The sequence below is a fragment of the Mesoplodon bidens genome (genome assembly GCF_964165515.1).
Source record: "Mesoplodon bidens genome assembly, chromosome: 7".
Lineage (NCBI taxonomy): Eukaryota > Metazoa > Chordata > Mammalia > Artiodactyla > Ziphiidae > Mesoplodon > Mesoplodon bidens.
In genome coordinates, this window is record NC_138164.1 from 103,634,737 (window position 1) to 103,659,445 (window position 24,709).

Here is a 24,709-nt window from a genome sequence, read left to right on the forward strand (position 1 = left end):
AAGGAAACTGGGAGTTAGATCACCTACAAAGTGATTCTCTAATATACCCCCCTGCCAAGAAACACACCAAAAAAACCCCCAAAATAAACAAAAAACCCAGTCACATTTTCTGGCGTTCTGAATATTTTAGCATTAAGGTACTTAAACATCAAGATCTCTGATGTTGTGTAAGTGCTCAGAAAACAATCTGGAAGGATATATGCCAATGTTAACAGTGGTTTTCAGTAACTGAACGAAATGCACATAAACAGTCTTTGCAATGAAAAGCCTTTAACATTAATTTATGATATCGAATTCTGGAAACAAAGATAATACACTGATGGAAATACATTTTAATCACAATGCTTACCTGTAGCTACAGCTGGTTGGCTGTAGAGGACTGGAGAACTACCAATGGTAGCTGATCTCTGAACTGCTGCAGTACTAATTTCTGTAGCTTTTCTCTTTATTGCTTTAGTGGAAGGAGAACTAGAGATGGTACAGTCAGCTGAACTCTGAAACAGAGATTCTAGTCAGTGGCTGTAGCCCCTGGTTAAGTATCCTCTTCTAAAATAAAACATGTAGGGACTTCCTTGGTGGTGCAGTGGTTAAGAATCAGCCTGCCAATGCAGGGGACAACGGGTTCAATCCCCAGTCCGGGAAGATCCCACATGCCGAGGAGCAACTAAGCCTGTGAACCACAACTACTCAGCCTGCGCTCTAGAGCCCGCAAGCCACAGCTACTGGGCCTGCAAGCCACAACTACTGAAGCCCATGTGCTCTAGGGCCCACATGCCACAACTACTGAGCCCACACACCTAGAGCCCGTGCTCTGCAACAAGAGAAGCCACTGCAATGAGAAGCCCGCGCACCGCAACGAAGAGTAGCCCCCGTTCGCCGCAACTAGAGAAAGCCCGTGTGCAGCAATGAAGACCCAACGCAGCCCAAAATAAATAAATAAATTTAAAAAAATAAAATAAAACGTGTCAATCCTGCCCCGGTCCCCCAAAACTTTTCAGAATGCCAGATGTCATTTCTCACCTGGCTAGTTACGACTGTGGTTTGTGCCGAAGGTTTCAATGGAGTATCCTCCTCCGTTCCTGGAGCAGGAGGCTCCTCACTTCCTTCATCCTCCATCTCGACCTCCTGGATCTCACCATCTTCTGCAGGAGGAGGAGGAGGAGGGGGAGGGGGAGGAGGAGATTCTGGAGGTGGAGGTGGAGGCGGTGGCATTTCCAAAGGTAATGGAGGTTGAAGCACAGGAACATTTGACTGAAGAAGGGTCCAGAATGGAGTAAGTGGCATGAGTGATGAAGAAGAAACTTGGCCAGAAAAGGACTCTTTACAAAGAGAACCTATGAAAACAAATAGGAGTCAGGGAAAAAGCAAGAGTAAAACTCCATGAAGACAGAAATGTTCAACTGATTGTAGGGACAAAATCTGTCCCCCACACATCTATTCTACACTGATGTCACTGAAATATTAAACTCAGTTCAAAAATGACTTCCATGAAAAGATAAATTTATAGAATTTACTGTTAGCACTCGCCCCAGCTGTTATACTAGTCTTGTTTTCTGGGTACAGATATGGCTGAGTAAATGAAGCACATCACATCAACTCAATGAGAAACCAGACATCTGAACCTGAAGTTTTTTATTTCAAAGATACACAACTAGAAGGCAACATTCTGGGGTCTTTATTTCAAAAGTGAAAAAGTGAGTGAATGATGTGCATCTGCAATACTGATTCCATGTACTGTATCTTTCAGTGAGCTAGATAAGTAATTGAGGATGACCCAGAGAAGTACACATTCCAAACACTCACACAAACTCTACCCATTTCAATTTATTTGGGTTACTAAGTTTCAAAAATCCATTTGCAAGGTGATATTGTCAATCCTATCATTCCTTCACACCTTTGTGTGAATTATTCATTTGCTAAATCACAGCAACAAATCAGGGAGGGTAATTTTTTATTCCTGTGACGCGAAAAGGGAAATCAGGAAGCACGAATCTTCAAGGTAAATGATAATGATAAATATAACACAGAGAAGAGGTGTTGGAAGATATGGAGGATTTGAAATGGCTGCTGAAGTTAAGGAATTACAGCTGAGGAGCTGCAGGGTTAGCTTTCCTCAAAATTTGCAAAAGTCATAGTTAATTACTGCCCTTTCTCTGCTGGGAAAAGCTTTAAAGATTAGAGAAAATAGGAAGATATACTTACTTGCAGCCTTCCCCATCCCTCTTTATCGTCAATAGGGAAGTTTCACAATATTTGGGACTATTAGATATATATCCCAGGAATGCTGAAGGGGATTTTCTCCCTAAAATCATAGAATTTAGGAGTAGAAGAGACATGAGAAATCGTCTAGTTTACCCCTCTCGTTTTAAAGGTAATGAAACCCAGGAGGGAAATGACTTGCCCAAGATCATATAGCTCTTAGTGGCCAAGTCTGACCCCTAGTCTAGTGCTATTTTTTTTTTTTTTTGGCCGAGCCGTGCATCTTGCTTGCGGGATCTCAGTTCCTCCACCAGGAACTGAACCTGGGTCACAGTAGTGAAAGCCCAGAATCCTAACCACTAGGCCACCAGGGAACTCCCCTAGTGCTATTTTAACAAGATGTCCTGGTGAAATACCAGGAGTCTAAGAGCTTTAGAAATCTCAAATTTCACTTCTCATGGAGTAGAGATCCAGATGTCGTCACCTGTCAAATTCCATGGTCAAAGCAGTAGATTAAATAACGACTCTATTATAAAAGGCTCTAGGACAAGGATAAGGCCTTTTACCTTACTTTGCTCAAAATACACCACACTGGCACTCAACAATGTAAAACCAAAGCAGCCATGAACCATTTGGCTTTTAGAATAGCTTCACTTTTTTATGGAACAGGTAGATGATACATTATGTAAGAGACTTTAAGAACATAATTCACACGGTTACTCTAAGTATTATGAGAAACTGCTTACTACCAAGGAAAAGGGAACTGAAAAAAATTCACCAGAAAACAAGAATGCAGTTTTCCAGCTGAAAGACTTCAAGTGTCTCATTAACCTTTATGAATTTCTACACTAACTCGTAGATAGTTTGGGTATGGGCAGGCAGTCTACTAGATTACATAATAGTACATCAAGATTACATTAGAACTAAGGAAGTAAACGTTGAGGATTAATAACTTATTAAACTTCCTTTTACTAAACCAACCATAATATATGGTAGGTAAACAAATTTGTCAGATTTATATATTGGTAGGTTTCTCATCTAGAAGCATAATGCAATACTGGTTATGTTTATGATGGTGAGAAGCTGCTATGCAGAGGAGATCAAGAAAACACAGTAGGTTCAAGATTAATAATGTGGTTTACAACCTTCAACAAAGTTAATCAGAAATAATTGAGCTTTCTGTAAAAAGGAAACAAACTAGACTTGATAAATTTAGATCATACAAGGAGCACTTTTAGAGTTAATATTTGAATCCTAAACTAAGTTTACTCAAAACATAAAAGCTGCATCGTAACACTGATAATTATCTCCTTTAGCTTAAAAAATACAAAGAATTTCGAGAAATCCTAGTTTGAATATCCATGGGTGTCATATTACATACTGCTTCTCTTCATTTCTAAATTTAACCCAGTTGAGGTATTTTGCCATTTAAGAGAACATTAAGTCTGAAGTCCAAGGAGAGATTAAAATGGTATATACATAGCTTTTATTATGTGCTAATAAATTTTTTAAAGTATCAAGCTTAAAAACAGAATACTGTGAGGATACAAATGTTGAATTCTCCAAGAACATATTTTTTCTATGAATCCTTATTTCTATAAAATAGAAAATCAGGCTTTCTTTCTTATAAAGGTAGGCTTCCTTTATTGTTTTCCTATATTCCCCCCAAAAGTATTATTGCTTAGTATTTTGAGGCAAGAGGCCAGTTTATCAGTTTATATCAAGAAATTATTATACAAATAATAATTCCACAGACTTTTTGGAAAAGCAGCTTAACTTAACCTGACAAAAGCCCAACAAAACAGACATGTTGGGTATCTTGAAGTATCACTCATCTTAAGAGAGATAATGTCAAATACAAACATGGAACAATGAACAAGGATTAAAAATGAACAGAACTTTGAAACTTCCTTGTTCCTCAGTGTATAGTTTTTCTTCTTTAAAAGATGATTTTAACCACTGTTGAGCTGACAAAAAGCAAGCATTATAAACTTTCTTTACAGGCTTAAAATAGTGATTGGTATTGCTCTTCAATTCCAAAGACCTTAGAACAAGATTTGGATTTTATTTAGATCAAGTTTACCATGTGGTTTTAGTAGCTCTCAATCAAGAGGCTCAAAAATATAAGCTGGTTTACCAGTGGCTTTTTCCTTTACCAGACAGTACCAACTGTGTGTCATTAACAAAGGGAGAAAGTAACTTAATGTTTAACTCTAAGGTGTTCACACAACACTCAGCATTAGCAATTCTAGAATATTCAGCTTTAGAACATAGAAGGAGGGACATCAGACAGTGGTCAAGAAGGGAATCACCAAACCAGAACCACCATCAAGCCTCTTCAGTTCACTAACTATTAAAAAGTAAATAAAACCAAGTTACTAGACGTATCTACTATTCACTACCCAAAGAATGAGAAAGTAAAGGAAATCTCTTCATGAAAATGGTACACCCTGTAACTTAAGAAAATTTTTTTCTGAAATATGAAGTAGAAAACCACTTTTTTGCTATGTTCTAAAATTATCTGCAGTCACAGGTGCTTATTTTGAGTGACCTGATAATGATTCTTAGGCTATTTAAGAAGTTAACAAAATCATTGGTACATGACCATTTTTATTTGGTACACAATCAGAACTTTTCTACTGGGATTAGGAAGCCAGTAGAATACAAAATATTATTTTTGATAAGCAGAGGACGTAAGAATTCAGCTCTTCACTCCCATCTTATAAAAAACTATCTTTTTATCCTCAAAAGTTTGTGACTTTTTTAATTAAAAAAAATTGATGTATAGTTGACTTACGATGTTTCAGGCATACAGCAAAGTGATTCAGTTATACATATATATACTTTTCAGATTTTTTCCATTATAGGTTATTACAAAATATTGAATATAGTTCACAAAGGTTTATGACTTTAGAAATCATTCCATAACACTCTTACCTTCACATGCTATCATTTAAACAAACATCTACCAGTTTTTCAGATTGAAAGGCTGTTTGTTCATCACAGTCTTGACTATGCTTCATTAGCCACTTATTTTTGTCATTCCAAGAAAGATGGACTTCGAGGAAAAAAAACAATGTATCTTCTTCCATAATAAGGAAATCAAGCAATGGCTCTTCAGATTCTCAGAGTAAATGAAGAACTATGAAAGCCTTTTTTTTTTCTTTTTAAAATTTATATAACCAAACTCAAGTTCCCTTAGAGTACTTTAACTGGATTGAGCCATCTTAATTGTTTTATACTAGAATATTGATGATTTGCATTGATCAATTGTTTTGCTTCTCTGAAACAAGTATGGTCCTAGTTTCACAGCATTTGTTCAGATCATTTTGGTTTGTAATAACCGTACTTCCTACGAAATTAGTGAAGTGTAAAAATGAGGTTGCAAAATCAGCAGACTAAGTGCTCTACAGAAAGGCAGAACAAATCTATTACTCCACATAAATATCGACAATTTAAATAACTGGTTCCTTAGCATTAATTAGAACTCCTATTATTGGAAATCCACAGCTTCGTCTGTGGCATGACAGAATAGCTACAGGACAATCTTTTAAAATCCATATATACCGGCTCATAATTTTATTTTTTAGCAGAGTCTGGTATCAATAGTATGCTTATTTCCAACTAGTCACTACCTTAGTTTTCTTCAATATAAGCCCTGCATTCTTTTTTTTCTTTTCCTTAGGGCAAGCCATTATTTTTTCGTTAGAAATTTATGTGACTAGGATTTAAATTATTTTCTTTTACATGTTAATACAAGTCTTTTTTTCCCCTCTAAAATAATTTCTCTCCAATTAAAACAGGGTAAACTGTCCCACCTGTGGAATTCTCGGAAGAGTCTGTAGAATTTGAGTCAGTGCCAGTTTTGTCTTTCAAGGTCTGTTTAGGAAGAGTCTCGTCTCTACTTTCTTGTGCTTGGCTTTCTTCCTCTTCCTCCTCACCATCTGGGAACTCCCACTGAGACTCGCCCGACTGTTCGTTTACATAGAAATATCGTCTATGATCCCTAAATTACAAGAAAGAAAACACATGTTTTAAGACCCATTCTCCTACAAAGACACTTCCATTTGGTCCTGTCCCAGGACAGCAGTCTGCTCTCACAGGGACGAACCTCTTCTTAATGGACTGCTATTCACAAAGGCAACAAAGAGCTTTGACAATTGAGGATGGAGAACCAAGGATAATTCAAAGCTATTTGCACTGCCAGCAGCTCTGTGAATACAGCCCTGAGCCCTCTCACTCCAACAGATGACTTGGAAAAACACCTCTCACATCTATTTTTTTTTTTTTTTTTTTTTTTTTGCCAATGCTTAACAGGGTTTCAAGTTTCATTAGCAAAGGGACTCAATCTCCTAGAACACTAATTTCCCTTCCAAAGAAGAGAACGAAGTTTGCGAAAGGTGACTCTTCCCCTCTTGAACCGTGGAATTCACATTTCATACTCTTGATACCAAACACAGTGAAAGCTAAAGAGAGGGAGAGGATCTGGGAGCTGAAAAATAAAAGAGCAAAGATTTCAAATAACGAAAAAAAAATCAAGAAAAGCCAAATATAAAAAGAAATGTTTTCATCTGACCTGCTGGCAGAAGATAGTAATCTTGTTCTTCATTCACATCTTCAGCCACGAAGCTTTCCTTAACTTCACCGAGGTTAATCAGGAGTAGTTGCTTCCAGAGGTCCTGTAAAGCGCACAGAGCTCTCGCATGCGCTTAACCCCCAAGCCCGCCCTACTCCGTGCAACAACACTCTGGAGTAAAAACCAGCTTTGTCCAATCTTGGGAAAAAATCCGTTACATGGAACACTTTAGACATTGCTTTTTGTTTCTCCAACGTGTGGCTGGCCCAAACTCTGCAAGTGCTCGGGGTGCTCTGCCTGCCCAGCACCGCTAATGCAGCTGCTCTCAGTCTCCAGACAGGCTGTCAGGTCGTCAGGTGGTGGTGATCACAAATCAAGTCTGAGATGTCAAAGGTGAAAGGTGAAAAGGGGAGAAGAGTGCGTACCTGTCCCAGTGGCAGGACCAGCCTTTAGGAGTGGCGTTTATTTCATACTGTTTTAGTTGTTCTGCTGCATCCTGAAGTTTTCGTTTAAGGTAGTTTCCATTAAGAGCCCCTTCCCGCCAGTCTGCAATCCGTGTCTAAAATAAAAAAGCAGTAAGTTAAAGACTTAATATTATGTCAGGAGGCAGAGGTAAAAGAAACTTAAGTCTTCTGGTCCATGATGTATATATACTCTGGCAGCAGACTAGACCAAACAGGAAAAGAAATCCCACCCTAAAAAATCTTGTTTGCTCTTCAGAGTTCTCAAAAATGGACCCCAGTACTGCCAAATCTCCAACATTTGTGAAAATGAGTAGCAGTAGTTTTGTTTTTCCCTTTGGACTATATTACGATGGTTCCCCAGTAACTTTATTTTTTGGGTAGATAGTTCATTCAATTAAGTAATGTTATTAATCAAAATTAAAGGTTTAGTTCTCAGGGAAATCAGTCAACTTCCTATAGGAATTCCTTACCTAATCCTAACCTATTTATTGTAAAGTACACAGGTTACATATAGGATCCAGAACTTCTCTTTTTAAATAGACCTATAGGGAATTCCCCAGTGACCCAGTGGTTAGGACTCCTCACTTTCACTGCCGTGGGCCCAGGTTTGACCCCGGGTGGGGGAACGAAGATCCCAAAAGCTGAGTGCCACTCCCGCCCACGCCCCGCCAAAGATGTCTATAATGCTTTAACACTTATAAAGTACTTTCAACATTATGCGGTCTCATCATCACTATGAACAGAATTTTAATTTCTTAGAAAAACAGAACATATGCCAATTCAAGGGGGTTAAGTATCTTCATCATACACAAACTCTCAGTATTTAGTTCCATAATTACGTTTTGCTTTGGCTAATACATAGTTTTATTTCCTGGGCTGGTGGTTCAAATATACATCAAGATGAAAAATTTTAATTTAGGATTGAAACATAAATAAGACAGATTCCTCACACACACAGCCTTTCATTCAAACATTGACTGTTTATACTAAAAATGGCTATTCCTCACACACACAGCATTTCATTCAAACATTGACTGTTTATACTAAAAATGGCTAAATTACCTCAGTCTGTAAAAGCAGCACATGAAAGTTGGAGATGGACTGCCTATTAATGCCTAAGAATTCAAATTTACTTGTCAGGGTATTTGCCAGTTCTCCAATCTGAAACTGTAATGCAGGAAAGAAAAAAAACGAAAAATAAAAACAGAGTCAGCAAAATTTTATTATGTAAAATCTTTCATTTATCGTTAAAGATACTAGAAAAAAGGGTCTGCCTATAAACAGCCTTTCTCACATACTGCAACTAGTTATGTACAAGATGAAACCCTAATTTACAGTAAAATAATTCACATAACAAAGTGTTAAATAATGAGACAAGGTCAAGAGAAATTTGACGCACTATCTACTCTAATACGATATGGAAGTTGAAAATAGGTCCTAAATGACATAACCCCCAATATTGTCCAAGCCATCATTTATCCATTACTAATTGCTTATACTAGCCCCACACTGAACAAAATTAATTCTCCCAGTCCCATATACACGGCTGTACACTAGCTGGTGAGTGGACAAACTCTTTCAAGTCAAAAGAATATGCTAAGTGGTTTTCCCAACAGATCACACTTTAAGAGCCACATACTTACTTGGTCCAATTCTTCTCATAACATTAGCAACAGAAATGAAATTGGAAACAAATATGCCTTTGTGTAAGGACAAGTAGTTCATGCAGGAATTAAATTTGTGACTTTAGTCTCTTTAGTACTTCCAAACTAGAGAAGCCTATATTTGATAAGCTACTGCTTTCCAATGGAGACTTACTTGTAAGTAATTAAGCATTTAGAATTTATTTTTAGACCATTTCTCTACATCAAGTCAGTCTCATAGCTCCTTATTTCAGCCTTAAATATAACCTTTTCACCTAACCAAATAAATGATTTATATTTGGAGATAGTACAGATTACTTTTTACTACTTGCTAAAAGAAAGTAGCTGGCCTATTTAAAATGGTTCGCCAATTTAAAAATACTTATTTGTCAAGTTGCATTAAGTAGTATACATACTTTCAAGTCCTGTTCTTCTTCTACTTTAGGTGCTGTTTGTACTTTAATCTTTTCTGGAGATTCTTCTACTTCCATCTCTTTGTCCGAATTTTCATCTACTTTTTCTGAATTTTCAGCACCAATTGCTAAAAAAGAAAATATGTGAAATTAAATCAAAAGGACTATAAACAATGCGGTCCTACTCTATAGCACAGGGAACTATATTCAATATCCTCTGATAAACCATAATGAAAAAGAATATAAAAAAAAGAATCTCTATATGTGTATAACTGAGTCACTTAGCTGTACAGCAGATTGGCACATTGTAAATCAACTATACTTCAATAAAAAAAAAAAGGACCAACATTAATAAAGCCTCAAATACATTTTCTCACCCCGTAGCAGAAATATCTGAAAGTTATTAGTGCTCTCCTTTGCCTGTCTTCTCCTTACATGTTAAGGAAGCCCTAATGACTTATCAACCTACTGTCTCTAAAGAGCCAAAAAATTTAATCCTTTATAATGACCTTTCTTTTTCTTTTTTTAAATAAATTTATTTTATTTATTTATTTTTGGCTGCATTGGGTCTTCGTTGCTGCACACAGGCTTTCTCTAGTTGTGGCGAGCAGGGGCCACTCTTCGTTGTGGTGCGCAGGCTTCTCATTGCGGTGGCCTCTCTTGTTGTGGAGAACAAGCTCCAGGCATGCGGGCTTCAGCAGTTGCAGCACGCAGGCTCAGTAGTTGTGGCGCACGGGCTTAGTTGTTCCGCGGCATGTGGGATCTTCCTGGAGCAGGGCTCGAACCTGCGTCCCCTGCATTGGCAGGCAGATTCTTAACCACTGCACCACCAGGGAAGCCCCTATAATCACCTTTCTTAAAATGTGTCTATATACGTGATTTACTTTGTTTTACCACATTACCAAGAAGTTTCTGCTTTCCCTTCCTCCTTCATCTATTAATCTTTTCTAATCTTCTCTTCCAGAAAACCATGGCTTCAATTATTTACAAAAGCTAGAACCTGGAATATCTAAGGGTTCTTTACCAAATGGGTTTTGATAAAAAGGCTTTCAGGGCTTCCCTGGTGATGCAGTGGGTTAAGAATCCGCCTGCCAACACAGGGGACACAGGTTCAAGCCCTGGTCCAGGAAGATCCCACGTGCCACGTAACAACTAAGCCCGCGTGCCACAACTACTGAGCCTGCCCCTAGAGTCTGCGAGCCACAACTGAGCCCACATGCCACAACTACTGAAGCCCATGTGCCTAGAGCCTGTGCTCCGCAACAAGAGAAGCCACTGCAATGAGAAGCCCGTGCACCACAACAAAAGAAAGCCCGCGCGCAGCAACGAAGACCCAACGCAGCCAAAAAATAACAACAAATAAACTTATTTGAAAAAAAAATGGCTTGGGCTTCCCTGGTGGTGCAGTGGTTGAGAGTCCGCCTGCCGATGCAGGGGACATGGGTTCATGCCCCGGTCCGGGAAGATCCCGCATGCTGTGGAGCGGCTAGGCCCGTGAGCCATGGCCGCTGAGCCTGTGTGTCCGGAGCCTGTGCTCCGCAATGGGAGAGGCCACAACAGTGAGAGGCCCGTGTACCGCAAAAAAAAACCCCCCAAACCCCCCAAAACAAAACAAAACAAAAAACAAAAAGGCTTTCAAGACCAGAGCAGCATATTAAACTACCAAATAACTCCCTTCCTGAACTGGTTAACACCTGTAGACAGCCTTTATTGGACCCACCTACTCTTCTGGTTGGTGCTGTCTGCTGGTAGTGGGAATCTCCAAAAAAGAATAGGTATAGGTTTACCACATACTTAACTTAAATGGACTAAAAGATATGAACTCTTTGTTATGTTTGCTTAACACCTGCTTACCAAACTAATCCACATATGCAATGTAAATCAATCTCTCTGGAGGATCACAGACTAAAAACAAACAAAAAAACAAATTTGAGTACCTTTTCTTAATGCTGGTTAATATTTGATCTAGAGAAGAAATGTGATTTTAATATCACTCTCAACAGCTTTAGCCTAAAATTTTGTATTAAGTACTTAACCTTATCCTACAATGGCCTTGTTTTTATTTGATCATTAATATTCCTTCTGCAATTTCATATTGTCTAAAACCAAATCTTTCTACTCTCTCACTTACTAGTTTATAGTTCATTTGTATAGTAGACATCTTACATTTGATGGCAGGTTTAAGAATTTGACAATTTTAAGCACTGCTAGAGCTCTAAGACTTGATTATTTTGGAGGGTAGTTAGGCAGGATCTATCAAATTAAAATGCACATACCCCTTGACCTAGCAATATACCACTGGGAATCTACACTATAATGGTACTAAAATCTGCATAAAGATAGATATACCAAGATGTTTACTACAGCATTATTTTAATTGCATAGTATCATTAACTAATGAGTATAATATATTTAGAAAACAACATGAGCACTCAAGTAACTACAACCCAGCTTAACAGAAGACTATTAATAACACCTTGAAACTCCCTGTGCCTCTCCCCCAACATGTTCACACCAGACACACCCTGATGTTATTAGTAAATGCCTCTACTTTCATCATGGATAGATCTTTAAGCACAATATTTCTGCTTTTTTCAACTTATATACATGGAGCACTAACATATGCATTCTTCTGTGCTTTTTAAATTCAACATTATTGTTCCTGACATTAATCCACGTTAATGCATATAACAATGGGTCATTCATTTTTTACTGCTGTTTAGTATTCAATTGGAAGAATACATCACAATTTATCCACTACTCTTTTGATGGACATTTGAATGGCTAATATTTATACTTTTTTGGGATAATATGAATGTAATATTACTTTTAAGAGTGAAACAAGGACACCAATGTCCATCAATGGGGAAAGAGTTAAATGAAGACATCTATACTACTCAGTAATTAAAAACAATTTTTAAGACCTTGTTAAATGAAAAAGTATGCCGTCTAACAATCCATATGGTTAATCTCACCTATGGTAAAATTTACATATGCACATTACACACACACACACACACACACACACAAAACCACCAACGTATATAAAAAAAGAGGAAAAGGTCTAGAAGAATATACGTAGATAAAAAAATAAAGAAAATGGACCTCAGGGTAGGGCATGAAAACAGTGAAAAGATGAAGGGGGAGGGGCATTTTTAGAATTCTACTTCATATTCTTCTATATGGTTGATTGGAAAGAAAAATTCAAGGATGTTTGCATTTATTTATTACCTGTGTTTTTGTTTACTTGTTATTTTTAAATTGTAACCTATAAGGTACCTTCTGCTTGGTACACTCAACTAAGGTTTGGTGATTAAAATTAGTTAGTTCTGGTAACAGACTGGAAAAATGCAGCAGGTTCTCTTCTATATTACCCTGAAGATAACTTGGGTCCTCACGACAGTACCAGACTATATACACACCCAGCCAAAGGCTGGACAACTTGTACACAGAGAGAGAAGATGAGGCTGGGTTTGCCAGAGGTGGGTCTTGCCTGCCGTGTTTACCAACTGGAAATAAGAGAGGTGAAGAGAATCCACGGTCTTTATGCAGATTATCACGACAATTACTGTAGTGAGTGATAAAAAGAAAAGGGAGGGAGGGACCCAATCTCATTTTTTTGTTTTTGAGGGAGAAGTTATCCCAAATCAGTAGTGAATACACAGTCTGATGGATTCTAGCCTCTCAAATTCTTACTGCTCCACTAGAGGTGGAGCAGGAAAAGGTAGAAGTTTCCTTCCCCGCATTTCCCTAAAAGGGTAAAAGTGCTATATTCTTCTATTTGCTGAAGAGAAAACAGAAAAAGAGTAAGAGGGATTTCTCCTCTACATCTTTCAACTCTCAAGTTTAATTAAAGCACAAATTACCACTTTCTCCATTTTCCGGAGTCTCCCGTCCAGTTTTGCTAGAACTCCGGCTGGTAGATTCTGGACTGGTAGCTCGAACAAACATCTTCCATTTTCCTCTTTTAGACATAAGTCTACGCATTCCATCTTGAGATGCTGGCTGGCTGATGTCAGAACACGGACTAGACCCTGACACACTACCATCTCCTTCCTCCAAGGCTCGCAGCTCTGCCTACAACGAATGGGAATTAACTGTTTACCAACATTTATTTGTGTGAGTAGCAAGAATGACAGCCACGTGTTTTTGGAATTTAAATCCTTTGAGGACAATAAGTATTTTTTAATACATCTTTCCATCAGGACTGAGCACTATGCTCCAAATTCTATTGTTATTCAATAAATGTTTATTCATGATTACAGTTAACAAATATTGATTTAAAGGGTATAGGTTCTAAAGATCCACGAACAAATTTTCTAATACATGTACACAAAGGATAAAGCTTAACTTTCGCTGGTCCCTCTCCATAGCTTCAAATTTTTCAAAAGGGGGAAGCTTCAAAGTGATTTACTGCTATTAACACCTGTTAAGACTTCGCTTCATAGTCAAGGCAGCAGTAGATAAAACTGTTCCAAGAAAAATCAGGGCAGAAAATAAGTAAAAATCAACTTCTCAATCAGGAAAGTTTCCTGTGGACCATTTATCTTAGAAGGAAAGCACATGAAATAATGGGTTCCTCTTAAATTCTCCTGTTATCTTCTCACAAGGCCCACTTTTCTTTTATTTTTTTCGGCCACACAAAAGTCTGTGGAATTTTAGTTCCCTGACCAGGGATGGATCCCAGGCCCAGGTAGTGAAAGCGCCAAGTCCTAACCACTGGACTGCTAGGGAATTCCCATAAGGTCCACTTAACTATACACACAATGCCACAGGTGATCACTGGAAGTCAACCTGTACTTTAACTGTTGGGTTAAAAACCAAATTATCACAAGAATTTGCAATGCTTGTTTGTTAAGAAGCTAAACCAAAGATACATTACTTACTGTATCTATCCTTAAATCATAACAACGTTAGCCTTTATTGGTTGTCAACTACCAAAAGCATCATCAGGGACCCAAAGAACTACAACTCCACAGTTCAAGTTTTTATTACATAAGCATATCTAGATAGAAGGATAAGAAAAACAAAATCCCAACGATGGCTGTAAATTGAGCACAGCAATCCCAGAGTATGACAGTTCCGAAGGGAGAAAATACATCTAACAAAAACTTCAAAAACTTACTTTTTTCCTTTCCAAAACCAGCTCCAGCTCCAGGGTATCTTGTTCTTCTTCCTCTTCACTTTCTCCAGACTGAACAACACTGCAAAGATCCTCCTGAGTCGGGTCCTCCACACCGTCCAACAGACTTTCTTGGGGCTTTACTATTGTTGCTTCTTCTGTTGTACTTGTGTCTTTCTCTTCTGAAACTGGCTCTACTTCTTTACAAATTACTTTTCTCCTCCATCTCTCTTCTTCCTCTTTTATTCCCTCAGGCAATAAAGGAGCAAGCAGTGATGCCGCCACCCCTTTCTTCTCCTCCTCATTATTTGAGAGAGCTTGAATTCCTTCATTTACTTCCTGTAAAGAATAAAATAATTTCGCTTAACTTTCAAAGAAATCTCACCTGAACATACACTACATTTAATTGTTTGTGTTAAAAACAACCATAATTTTCAGTCACTGGATATTCTTAAACACCACCAACTCCCATCAGATTAGTGTAAATGTTTGTACCATTTTCTTTACACATGTATAATGGAAACACTGCTACTTTAGGAAGGCAGTATTACAGTTCTGGGTGGGACTCAAACATATCTTTTCTTCTATTCTCTGTACATCACAAGGCAGACTAGTAAGAAACAGAGGCAGATTTAAATAAGATCAGAATCTTGCCAGTTCAACACATGACTGGATAAATCTTCACCTTCCTCTTCTTGTATGATGAGATAACTTCACAAATATGCTGTGAAGGTGATTTAGAGGAAAGTGAAATATTTCTAAAATGAAATGTGTGATTACATTTAAAGTGTCTACCTCCTCCACTGGGATATTTATTCCACCTCCCTCTTAGAGGTGTAAAGGTGAACTTATTCTGTAAAAGCATTTTTTGATACAACTCCCTCATCATTCAAAAATTCAAGATAAATTAAAATTCAACACATCCTCTCTGTAGAGTACAACTTACTTTTTTTTACTGATGAGATTATAAAAATGGTCGATTTAGTAGTAGTAGTTTTTAAGGTAGCCAATCTTTTTATTAAAAAAAAAAAACCAAAAAACTAAGGTGGAATCCCAAAATACAACTATTCTGAAGCAGAGAAGGGGACCCGAAGCACTGCCTGCTTGGCTGCTCCCATGTCCTTCACAACGACTCAAGGAGCCTCTATTGCACGCTCAAGCTCCAAAAGAACCACTGAACTGGGTAAATGCTATAAATGTCATATAATAAACAGAAACAGATTATGTAAAACTTTAAGAAACAAAATTTATACTGTTTCACACCTATGCTGTAAAAATATTAACAGAAGGCTTATATACCTGTGACAGAGTAACATTCAAGTTCTTTAGATGTGAAAATAAGCAGATGAGGTAAGTTGTAACACTGACCTTTTTAACTTCTCGCTTGGCTATGACCGGTGCACTTTTACTACTGGAAACTGAAATATTTTTTTCCTTAGTATACATGTCTGTATTTAACAGAAAACTAGCTTCAGCACCTGTTACGGAACTAAAAAAAATATACTTAGCAAGAGAAACAGAAGGCAAATATTATCAGCAAAAGATAAGACTCTGATTTCCTTCTAGTAACTTCTTTTTCAAGTCTATTCTTACCTGGGCTGGTAATGTTGTAATCCCTGCACCTGGGTGGCAAGATACTGGGGTAATTCCCAAGTCACTTCATTTGTTTGTGTGTTCCAATAATAATAGCATCCTGTGTTCTCATCCCAGACCTCCTGCCAATCTCCCATCTCAATTCCAACTAGAAGAAAATGAAACAAATTTTAAGAAGCACATACTCCCGCACAACTCTGACCTTCTATCTCAAGTCAACTCTAAAGCTGTAACAACCTAACAGCACTGTTAACAACTGGGCAGGGCACTTCTTTGTTGTGGAGGCAGTCCGATGTAGTGTTCACCAGCATCCTGGCCTCTCCCCAGCCGATGCAGTAAACCCTCCTCTCACCACCCACTACCACCCTCTGCTGTGACACCCAGAAATCTCTCCAAACACTGTCAAATGTTCCCTGGGGGGGCCACTCTCCCTTCCTCAGTCATCTTTGCAAACATGGTTTAAAAAAGCAGTTTGATAGTTGAAAAATGTATTTTGAACCCCAAAATACTTTTTAAAATAATGGCTTTTATTATTTACCCAGCATAATCTGCTACTGGTTAAAAGGCAAACAATTATCTTTCAGTAGATAAAAATATACCCTAGCAGTTCTCATTTTCTAAATACTGTATTTAAGAAGCCAGAATTCTAAAGTCTGGGGCTAAAGCATACAGGCTTTCACCTTTGGGAACCTCAATGCCTAGAACACCTTTAAGAACTGCACTTTAGATTTCTTTAAAACTCAAAGGATCAAGTTTACCTCCTGCCAGTGAACACTGAGTATCATACTGCCACCCTGCAGTCTGGGTTGAGTCTGTCCCATTTGGAGTAGTGGAAGAAAGGGCAGATGTTGATTCCTTTGGCTCTGGCCGAGGTGGAGTTGGAGGTGGAGCAGAAGCTCCTAAAGGAGCTACAGGCTGAGGAGCTGTTATAGCATCAATCTCCTTTAGAATGAAAATAGTGACAAACGCATTAATCACATTAAACCAGAAAAATGGCCATCACTTTAAAAAAAAAAATCCCATACACACAGGGTTTTGACTTGAGAAGCTTAAGTCTCAGCTTCTCAAGTCAAAACCCTCCTCTTCCCCATTTTTCTCCTTAAAACTGTCACAAAAAGAGGAGAGATGGGGAAAGACTAAAAAAAAAGGAGGAGAAACAGACACAGATAGACAAGTAGGCTAACCATTTGAAATTCAGATCCCAAAGTGGTTTCAATAACTAAAAACCCAAACAAAAGCACCACTAACCGCTAGGAAGTTGGCCAATGTACTATCAATATCACTTGACTGGTTTCCATTTGCTTCCTTAGACTGTGCTGGTTTTTCTGAAACATCACTCTCTTCATCATCACTGTCAGCATATGCACCAAGTAAGCACAGGCCTCCTGGAAACAAAAAGGTAAGCAACGTTTATAACAATGTCAAAAAGTCCTAGGAAGTATCCAAGAGAAAATATGATTCTTTAGCCATTTAGTTTACTTATAGAACCTCAAAAAAGTCTTCAATGAACTACCAAAAAGAGGTGCAAATTGACTATGCACTTAGAGCTAATAAAATCAATCTGCATAGCAACTTGACATCCTTTTCAAAATATATGCTCAATTATTCAACCTCATACTCCCTCTGTCAAAATAACACATAGTATATCCTGATTTTAGAATTTGTGGGCTTCCCTGGTGGCGCAGTGGTTGAGAGTCCGCCTGCTGATGCAGGGGACATGGGTTTGTGCCCCGGTCCGGGAGGATCCCACATGCCACGGAGCAGCTGGGCCCGTGAGCCGTGGCCGCTGAGCCTGTGCGTCCGGAGCCTGTGCTCCGCAACGGGAGAGGCCACAACAGTGAGAAGCCCGCGTACCGGAAAAAAAAAAAAAAAAAAAAAAAAAAAGAATTTGTTGTTTTACGTGTCCGTCTCAAACAAGTAAACCAATTAGGGTTTAGTAAATGAAACAAGGAGATTTTCAAAGTGAAAAACAAAGCTCTTTTTCAATGATTTTCTTCCTCAAACAAGAAGTGACAAATTAAAACAGAACCTAACATGCTAGAACCAAAACAAAAAAAACAACAAAAACCCAGCTAAAACCAAAATTCCCACTCAAATGGTATTAGGTATGGCCTCTGTAATGCTGCAATGCAATTTCCTTCTTAAAAAAACTGAAGTTATACACTTTTTTACTAGTTGATCAATGTTTATTCCATTTCCTTTTGTATCACCTGTGGCTACTCTGTTACAATTAAGTGAGCATATATACCCTCTTCATATATCATTTTATTAGAATAGGTATATGAAATATTTAAGTCTAGCTAGACTTTGCAGCTATTAATAAGACTAAATTTTTCAGTGCCTTGGTAACTGAACAGATTTATCAGGACGTAAAACCTAGTTTTCTCTGTCATAATTCTGTAAATAAATTCATGGATTCACCTAAACATGAACATAAATTGCTTCATTTAATCATACAAAAGTTCACATTCATTGTTTTAGTCACATAAATCTCACCTTCATTATTTCTTTAGTATATAGCTATTTCCAAAATATTATTTTAAACTGATTAGGAAGATTCTTAAATGTATATTTCACAGTATCTCCATTTTCCAGTTACCAAATATATTATATCTCATTTTGGGGGTGGGGTCATACCAGTCAATTTTCCACATTTTCTGAACAAGAGATAAAGGTAGAACTACATAAGACATTTCTGTACAGAAAAAATCTGCATTTTAGTATTCAGCACTGAATACTAAAGGATGGGAAATTTATATTTTTATATAAACACACTTCTTAGTTCAGAGACAATAATAATCACTGGCCTTAGTTCTTTAATTCTATATCTTTTGGTAAAAGGTTCCAACCAGGTGAGCCGTGTGGAATTTTGACTACAAAATTCCCAAGCAGGGGTAATTCCCCAGGCTCTGAGTGGGTCTCTCGGGCAATAGGTTTAGCCAAGGGCTTCCCTGGTGGCGCAGTGGTTAAGAATCCGCCTGCCAATGCAGGGGACACGGGTTCAAACCCTGGTCCGGGAACATCCCACGTGCCGCGGAGCAACTAAGCCCGTGCGCCACAACTACCGAGCCTGTGCGCCTAGAGCCTGTGCTCTGCAACAAGAGAAGCCACCGCAGTGAGAAGCCTGCGCACCGCAACGAAGAGTAGCCCCAGCTCCCCGCAAATAGAGAAAGACCGCGCGCAGCAACCCAATGCAGCCAAAAAAAAAAAAAAAATTTATTTAAAAAAAAAAGGTTTAGCCAAGGCTCCACCTAGTCTTTTTTTTCTCTTCAACTCAGAGCTTTTCATATTACACACTTAAAACCTCTTCCAAACTCCTGATAACATAATGACAATTAAATAGCAAAGTAAATGAAAATGATTAAACGCAGCATTTGGGGGAACGACACGTACTTAATATTGTTAGAGACACCATAAGCTGATACAATATTTAAGAACAATCTGGTAACATATACCAAGAACTACAAAACTCTCCAAGTTTCTTATAGCTAGATAATCTCATCTCTGAGTATATAACCCTAAGAAATAATTACCACTTTTTTTTTGCACAAAGCTTTTAGGAGCCTCATTTATTTATTATTATTTTTTTATTAGTTTCTGCTTTATAACAAAGTGAATCAGTCATACATATACATCTGTTCCCCCATCCCTTCCCTCTTGCGTCTCCTTCCCTCCCACCCTCCCTATCCCAGCCCTCCAGGCGGTCACAAAGCACCGAGCTGATCTCCCTGTGCTATGCGGCTGCTTCCCACTATCTATCTACCTTACGTTTGGTAGTGTATACATGTCCATGCCTCTCTTTCACTTTGTCACAGCTTACCCTTCCCCCTCCCCATATCCTCAAGTCCATTCTCAAGTAGGTCTGTGTCTTTATTCCTGTTTTACCCCTAGGTTCTTCATGACATTTTTTTCCCTTAAATTCCATATATATGTTAGCATACGGTATTTGTCTTTCTCTTTCTGACTTACTTCACTCTGTATGACAGACTCTAGGTCTATCCACCTCATTACAAATAGCTCAGTTTCGTTTCTTTTTATGGCTGAGTAATATTCCATTGTATATATGTGCCACATCTTCTTTATCCATTCATCCGATGATGGACACTTAGGTTGTTTCCATCTCCGGGCTATTGTGAATAGAGCTGCAATGAACATTTTGGTACATGTCTCTTTTGGAATTATGGTTTTCTCAGGGTATATGCCTAGTAGTGGGATTGCTGGGTCATATGGTAGTTCTATTTTTAGTTTTTTAAGGAACCTAGGAGCCTCATTTAAATAACCAAAAGCTGTAAACAACTCAAATGCTCTCAAACAGGGGACTGGAAAAGCAAATTACAGCATAGTGCCAGATGCAATATCACTTTATGATTAATCAGACCATTATGGGATTACATAAAATAATGTTAAGGGGACAAAAGGTAACTCTAAAGGAATAAAAGATAAAATCAAGTCACGAAATAAGTTCTAATTACATCTCTGAAAATTTAGTCTATACATTAATAAAAACAGGCATGCATTTAGAATAACACACAAAAAAAATCTCACAATACTATACAAAATTGCACAATCTTAGAAAGCCAAAAGCCTCACAGGACCAGGCTTCTAGACTATTACTGAGAAGCTGTTGCTACTTGAGGCCGGAGGAAACAAGGCCATTCTTCAGAGCCAGTCCTTAGCAGTCTTTTTTGAGTAGTACTGACTCCTCAAACCTCAGTATGCTTACCTCTAATGGATGGTGCCACACAACTTGCAAATTAACTAATGATATCGGGCAGTAAATTATTTATTTCTTAGATATATACTTTACTTTCCTGATAAGCTTCAAACAGTAACTGTGCCTTATGCCCCTTAGAAACTCTATTATTTCCTCATAACACTGAACAGCGATTTTTAACTCTTTTGGTCATTGAAAGCTATTAACAATCAAAATGATAAAAGCTGTGGACCTTCTCTCAGGAAGACACACTTTAGTGTGCAATTTCAGAGGATTCACAGACGTCTGACACTCATCTATGGAACCACATTAAATACCCTTTTCTAGAAGATGCCTAAATACTCTTCACTATCATTGTAGTCTGTTGGCCTAATTTAGCAGAACTTATTCTAAATTTTCCCTTAGATAATTTCACATGCATTTACCATAATATTTGTTAGCATAAAAATACTAGATATGCTTCTCTACTATATTAAAAAAGCATACTTTAATAACTTAAAATTTAAATTTCATTTTTGTGCAAAGAAATTCAGCATGTTCATAGTGATAAAAGTAAATTCTTTAACTAAAATCATCTTTAAAAAATATATATCGGACTTCCCTGGTGGCGCAGTGGTTAAGAATCTGTCTGCCAATGCAGGGAACACGGGTTCAACCCCTGGTCCAGGAAGATCCCACATGCCGCAGAGCAACTAAGCCCGTGGGCCACAAATACTGAGCCTGCGCTCTAGAGCCCATGCATCACAACAAGAGAAGCCACTGCACTGAGAAGCCCGCGTACTGCAACAAAGAGCAGCCCCTGCTCACCGCAACTAGAGAAAGCCCGCGTACAGCAACGAAGACCCAACGCAGCAAAAAAATAATAAAATAAATTAATGAAAAAAATATATATATATATATCAATTCTTGAGTATCTACTGTTTCACAAAGCCATGCAAATAATAATGGAAAATTGCTTCCCTTTTGTTTTTGTTAAACTTTTTCCTATGCGTTATACCAACTAGTAGGTAAGAAATGAATAAAGCTGATATATTCTTATGTTGCAGGATGAAGCTGAACAGAATGAAAACATTTCTGTTCACAAGGCACATAAAGTCTGAAGTGCTGACTGACACTGCAACCAAGGAAATTTCTCGTAGAACATTTAAATTCTATCCATTGCACATGATTCTTAGAAGACCCAAATGAAATAATATATGTAGTTTACAAATACAAAATGGTATTTCCTAGTTCTGAAATTTCTCTCACAACGTGGTTTTACCTTTTCTAACCCATACTTTTTTTTTAAGTGGCAAATAGGGGGCAGGGGGGAACAAGCATCTATTATTTCAGGTGTCACATAGTACAAAAAGTCGTGCAAATTCAGAAGAATAAAATTACTACCAATTATAGAATATTAGTATCAAAGCATATTTTAATCTTTCAAGATACATAAAGAGTAGAGAAAACTAACATTCTTGGCACTTGCTGTGTTAGAAATTTATATATATTGTTCAATTTAATCATCAAAATAACTTAGGGCTGTAAGATCTATTTTACAGATCAATGATGTCCTGAGGTCTTAGTATGAATGCTACAGTGGTGATTTGAACCCAGGTTTGTCTACAAAACCATCACTGCAAATATTCCTTCATGCTTAAAAAATATTCAGTAAGAGCAATTTTCAGCTGCACAAACATTTGCTAGGTACCAATCAAAGCTGTGTGTTAGAGAAGTAACATAATGAAAAGACACTGTTGGTGTCCCTAAAGAATGCCAAGATAGTGGGGAACTAGAAAACCAGTTACAAAATAGTATCAGTAGAAAAAGTAGTACAAAGTAATCTGGGTACAGAGAAAAGGGAACAGCAAATTTTACATTGGTTAAGGGACTGCCCTAGTGGCGCAGTGGTTAAGAATCTGCCTGCCAATGCAGGGGACTTGGGTTTGAGCCCTGGTCCGGGAAGATCCCACAAGCCGCGGAGCAACTAAGCCCGTGCGCCACAACTACTGAGCCTGCGCTCCAGAGCCCACGAGCCACAACTACTGAAGCCCGCGTGCCTAGAGCCCGTGCTCTGCAACAAGAGAAGGCACCGCAGTGAGAAGCCTGTGCACCACAACGAAGAAGAGCCCCGGCTCGCTGCAACTAGAGAAAGCCCGTGCGCAGCAACGATGACCCAACGCAGCCATAAATAAATAAATTTTTTTTACATTGGATAAAGTATATATACCAACAAGCCCTCACAAAGATTTAAAATTTCCATTTTATGGGAGGCATATAAATTAGCAACACTGAAACATTCATCAAAACACTATATACAAACACGGTTTGATCCTAATGTAGAAAAGATGAAAAAAAAAAAAAAACTATACCTGTTGCTTTAACGGCAGTGGGCCCGGTGGTCATGACTGGTTTGGGAGGATTCTGAACTCTAGGAACCGCCACCACCACCTCCTGTTCATCTGGATTTTAAAAAGCGAACAAAAGAAAACTACAGTTAGACGATGGAACACAGAAAAAACTATACAGGTGACAAAACAATCTGTGACTTCTCAAGTCTAGATTTCATCAGTTTAAAAACAGGGTAGCTGTAATTCATCACTGACCCAAATAACTGGGAGACAAGAAAACAAGTATAACTAGAATCTTCCATTTGCCTAGTGGCTTTAACATTAAGAATTTAAACACCGTATCTAAAAATTACATCTGAAATAATCCAAAGTTAACACACACACACACACACACACACACACACAATAAATCTTCTCCAGGCTACCTGAAGGCTTTTACAAAAAGCACAACTAGAGCATTTTTTTTCGCAAGAACCACCCAACGTGATTTTTTTTTTTTAACACCTGAAATGGTCGGGGCTTTTCCGGCGTCTGGCCCCTGCAGTATAGCACAGTCCGGTTATTCTTAACCCAAGTACCATTCTGGGGATAAACACAAGTACTTGGGAACCCACAAACACCAACTCTCCAGGGATTTGAGGGAAACCTGCCAACTAGGAGTTACTTACACTTTAGCTGGCATAATAAAAATGGTATGCTCACTTCTAAAGGGTCTCTCTCAATTTCAACAAAAACGAAAAGGAAAAGCCGATGTCGTGTAGAAAACGGCAGGTTCCACGGTCACCAAGCCTAGGACGCGGCAACGCATACTCTCACATTTACCCCGTAAGTTATTCAAAGCCAAGAATAGACGTTGAGCAGACTGCGCGCCCGGGCCAATCCCTGCATCAGAGATGGCGCCTCTGGGTCGGCTCCGGCCGGGCGCACACGGCTCCACCGCCCCTTCCGCAGCTTTGGGCTCACAGCCGTCCTCACCGCAGGCCGCACACAACAGGCCTCGGATGCCGACGCCGCCCGCCCGGGTTCCTCTTCCTCCTAGGACTCGCCCGAGAAGCCTAGGCCGCGAGCCGCGAGCCCCGAGCTCGAGTTTCGGACGCCACACCTAGGCGCCGCGGCCCCTCAAGCACGCTTACCTTCTGAAGGTGAGTCGTCCGGGGCCGCGGCGGCAGTGACCGCGGTTGTCGTCGTCGGCGCCGCCGGGGCTGGCTGGCTGGGCGCCGCCGCCGCCGTCGAGTCCGGCTCGGTGTCGGGTTCCGGCTCCGGATCCCGGCCTGGCGTGCTGCTCCGCGGACCTGGCGGAGAGAGCTGCAGGATGGGCCTACGGCCGGGTACCGCCCTGGACTTCTTCCCCATCGCGAGCCCGAGCGCGAGCTGCGAGCGTCGGGCAACCGAGAGGGGCGGGCGTTCGGCGCGGCGCTGCGTAATCAATATTCATACACTGCGACACCGCCTCCTAGAAGGATCTGCTTTTAACCGGCGGAGCGCGCGCCCGCGCAAGCGCCTTCGGCCCCGTACGCTCTTCTGGCTCCTCCCCCGGGGGGAGGGAGGACTTTACCCACGGGGCTAGGCGATTGGCTGTTTTGACACATTGAAGAACCCGGTAGCCAATGGACAAGGAAAAGGGGTCAGAGTCAAGCCAATAGTACGGAAGGATG

The 24,709-nt window shown here is 39.2% G+C and overlaps 1 protein-coding gene across 6 annotated transcripts in view; it reads right to left on the reverse strand.

Moving 5' to 3' along the window:
* FNBP4 (formin binding protein 4) overlaps positions 1-24,499 on the reverse strand; it is a 39,665-nt gene extending 15,166 nt beyond the window's left edge. The window contains exons 1-14 of one of the 6 annotated variants that reach the window (XM_081240346.1): positions 24,188-24,497; positions 23,076-23,165; positions 17,259-17,395; positions 16,769-16,952; positions 16,011-16,158; positions 15,786-15,906; positions 14,421-14,756; positions 13,162-13,372; positions 9,299-9,423; positions 8,302-8,406; positions 7,201-7,334; positions 6,018-6,205; positions 1,021-1,334; positions 350-494 (exon numbers count right to left, since the gene is read on the reverse strand). In XM_081240346.1, coding sequence (XP_081096472.1) covers positions 350-494; positions 1,021-1,334; positions 6,018-6,205; positions 7,201-7,334; positions 8,302-8,406; positions 9,299-9,423; positions 13,162-13,372; positions 14,421-14,756; positions 15,786-15,906; positions 16,011-16,158; positions 16,769-16,952; positions 17,259-17,395; positions 23,076-23,165; positions 24,188-24,407 — 2,458 coding nt within the window. In that variant the 5' untranslated portion in view covers positions 24,408-24,497. Of the gene's footprint in view, positions 1-349; positions 495-1,020; positions 1,335-6,017; positions 7,335-8,301; positions 8,407-9,298; positions 9,424-11,149; positions 11,201-13,161; positions 13,373-14,420; positions 14,757-15,785; positions 15,907-16,010; positions 16,159-16,768; positions 16,953-17,258; positions 17,396-23,075; positions 23,166-24,187 lie in introns of those variants that run through there. The other 5 variants (XR_014016345.1, XR_014016346.1, XM_081240347.1 and 2 more) reach the window with 5 other exon arrangements.
* Between the last annotated feature and the right edge of the window lie 210 nt (positions 24,500-24,709).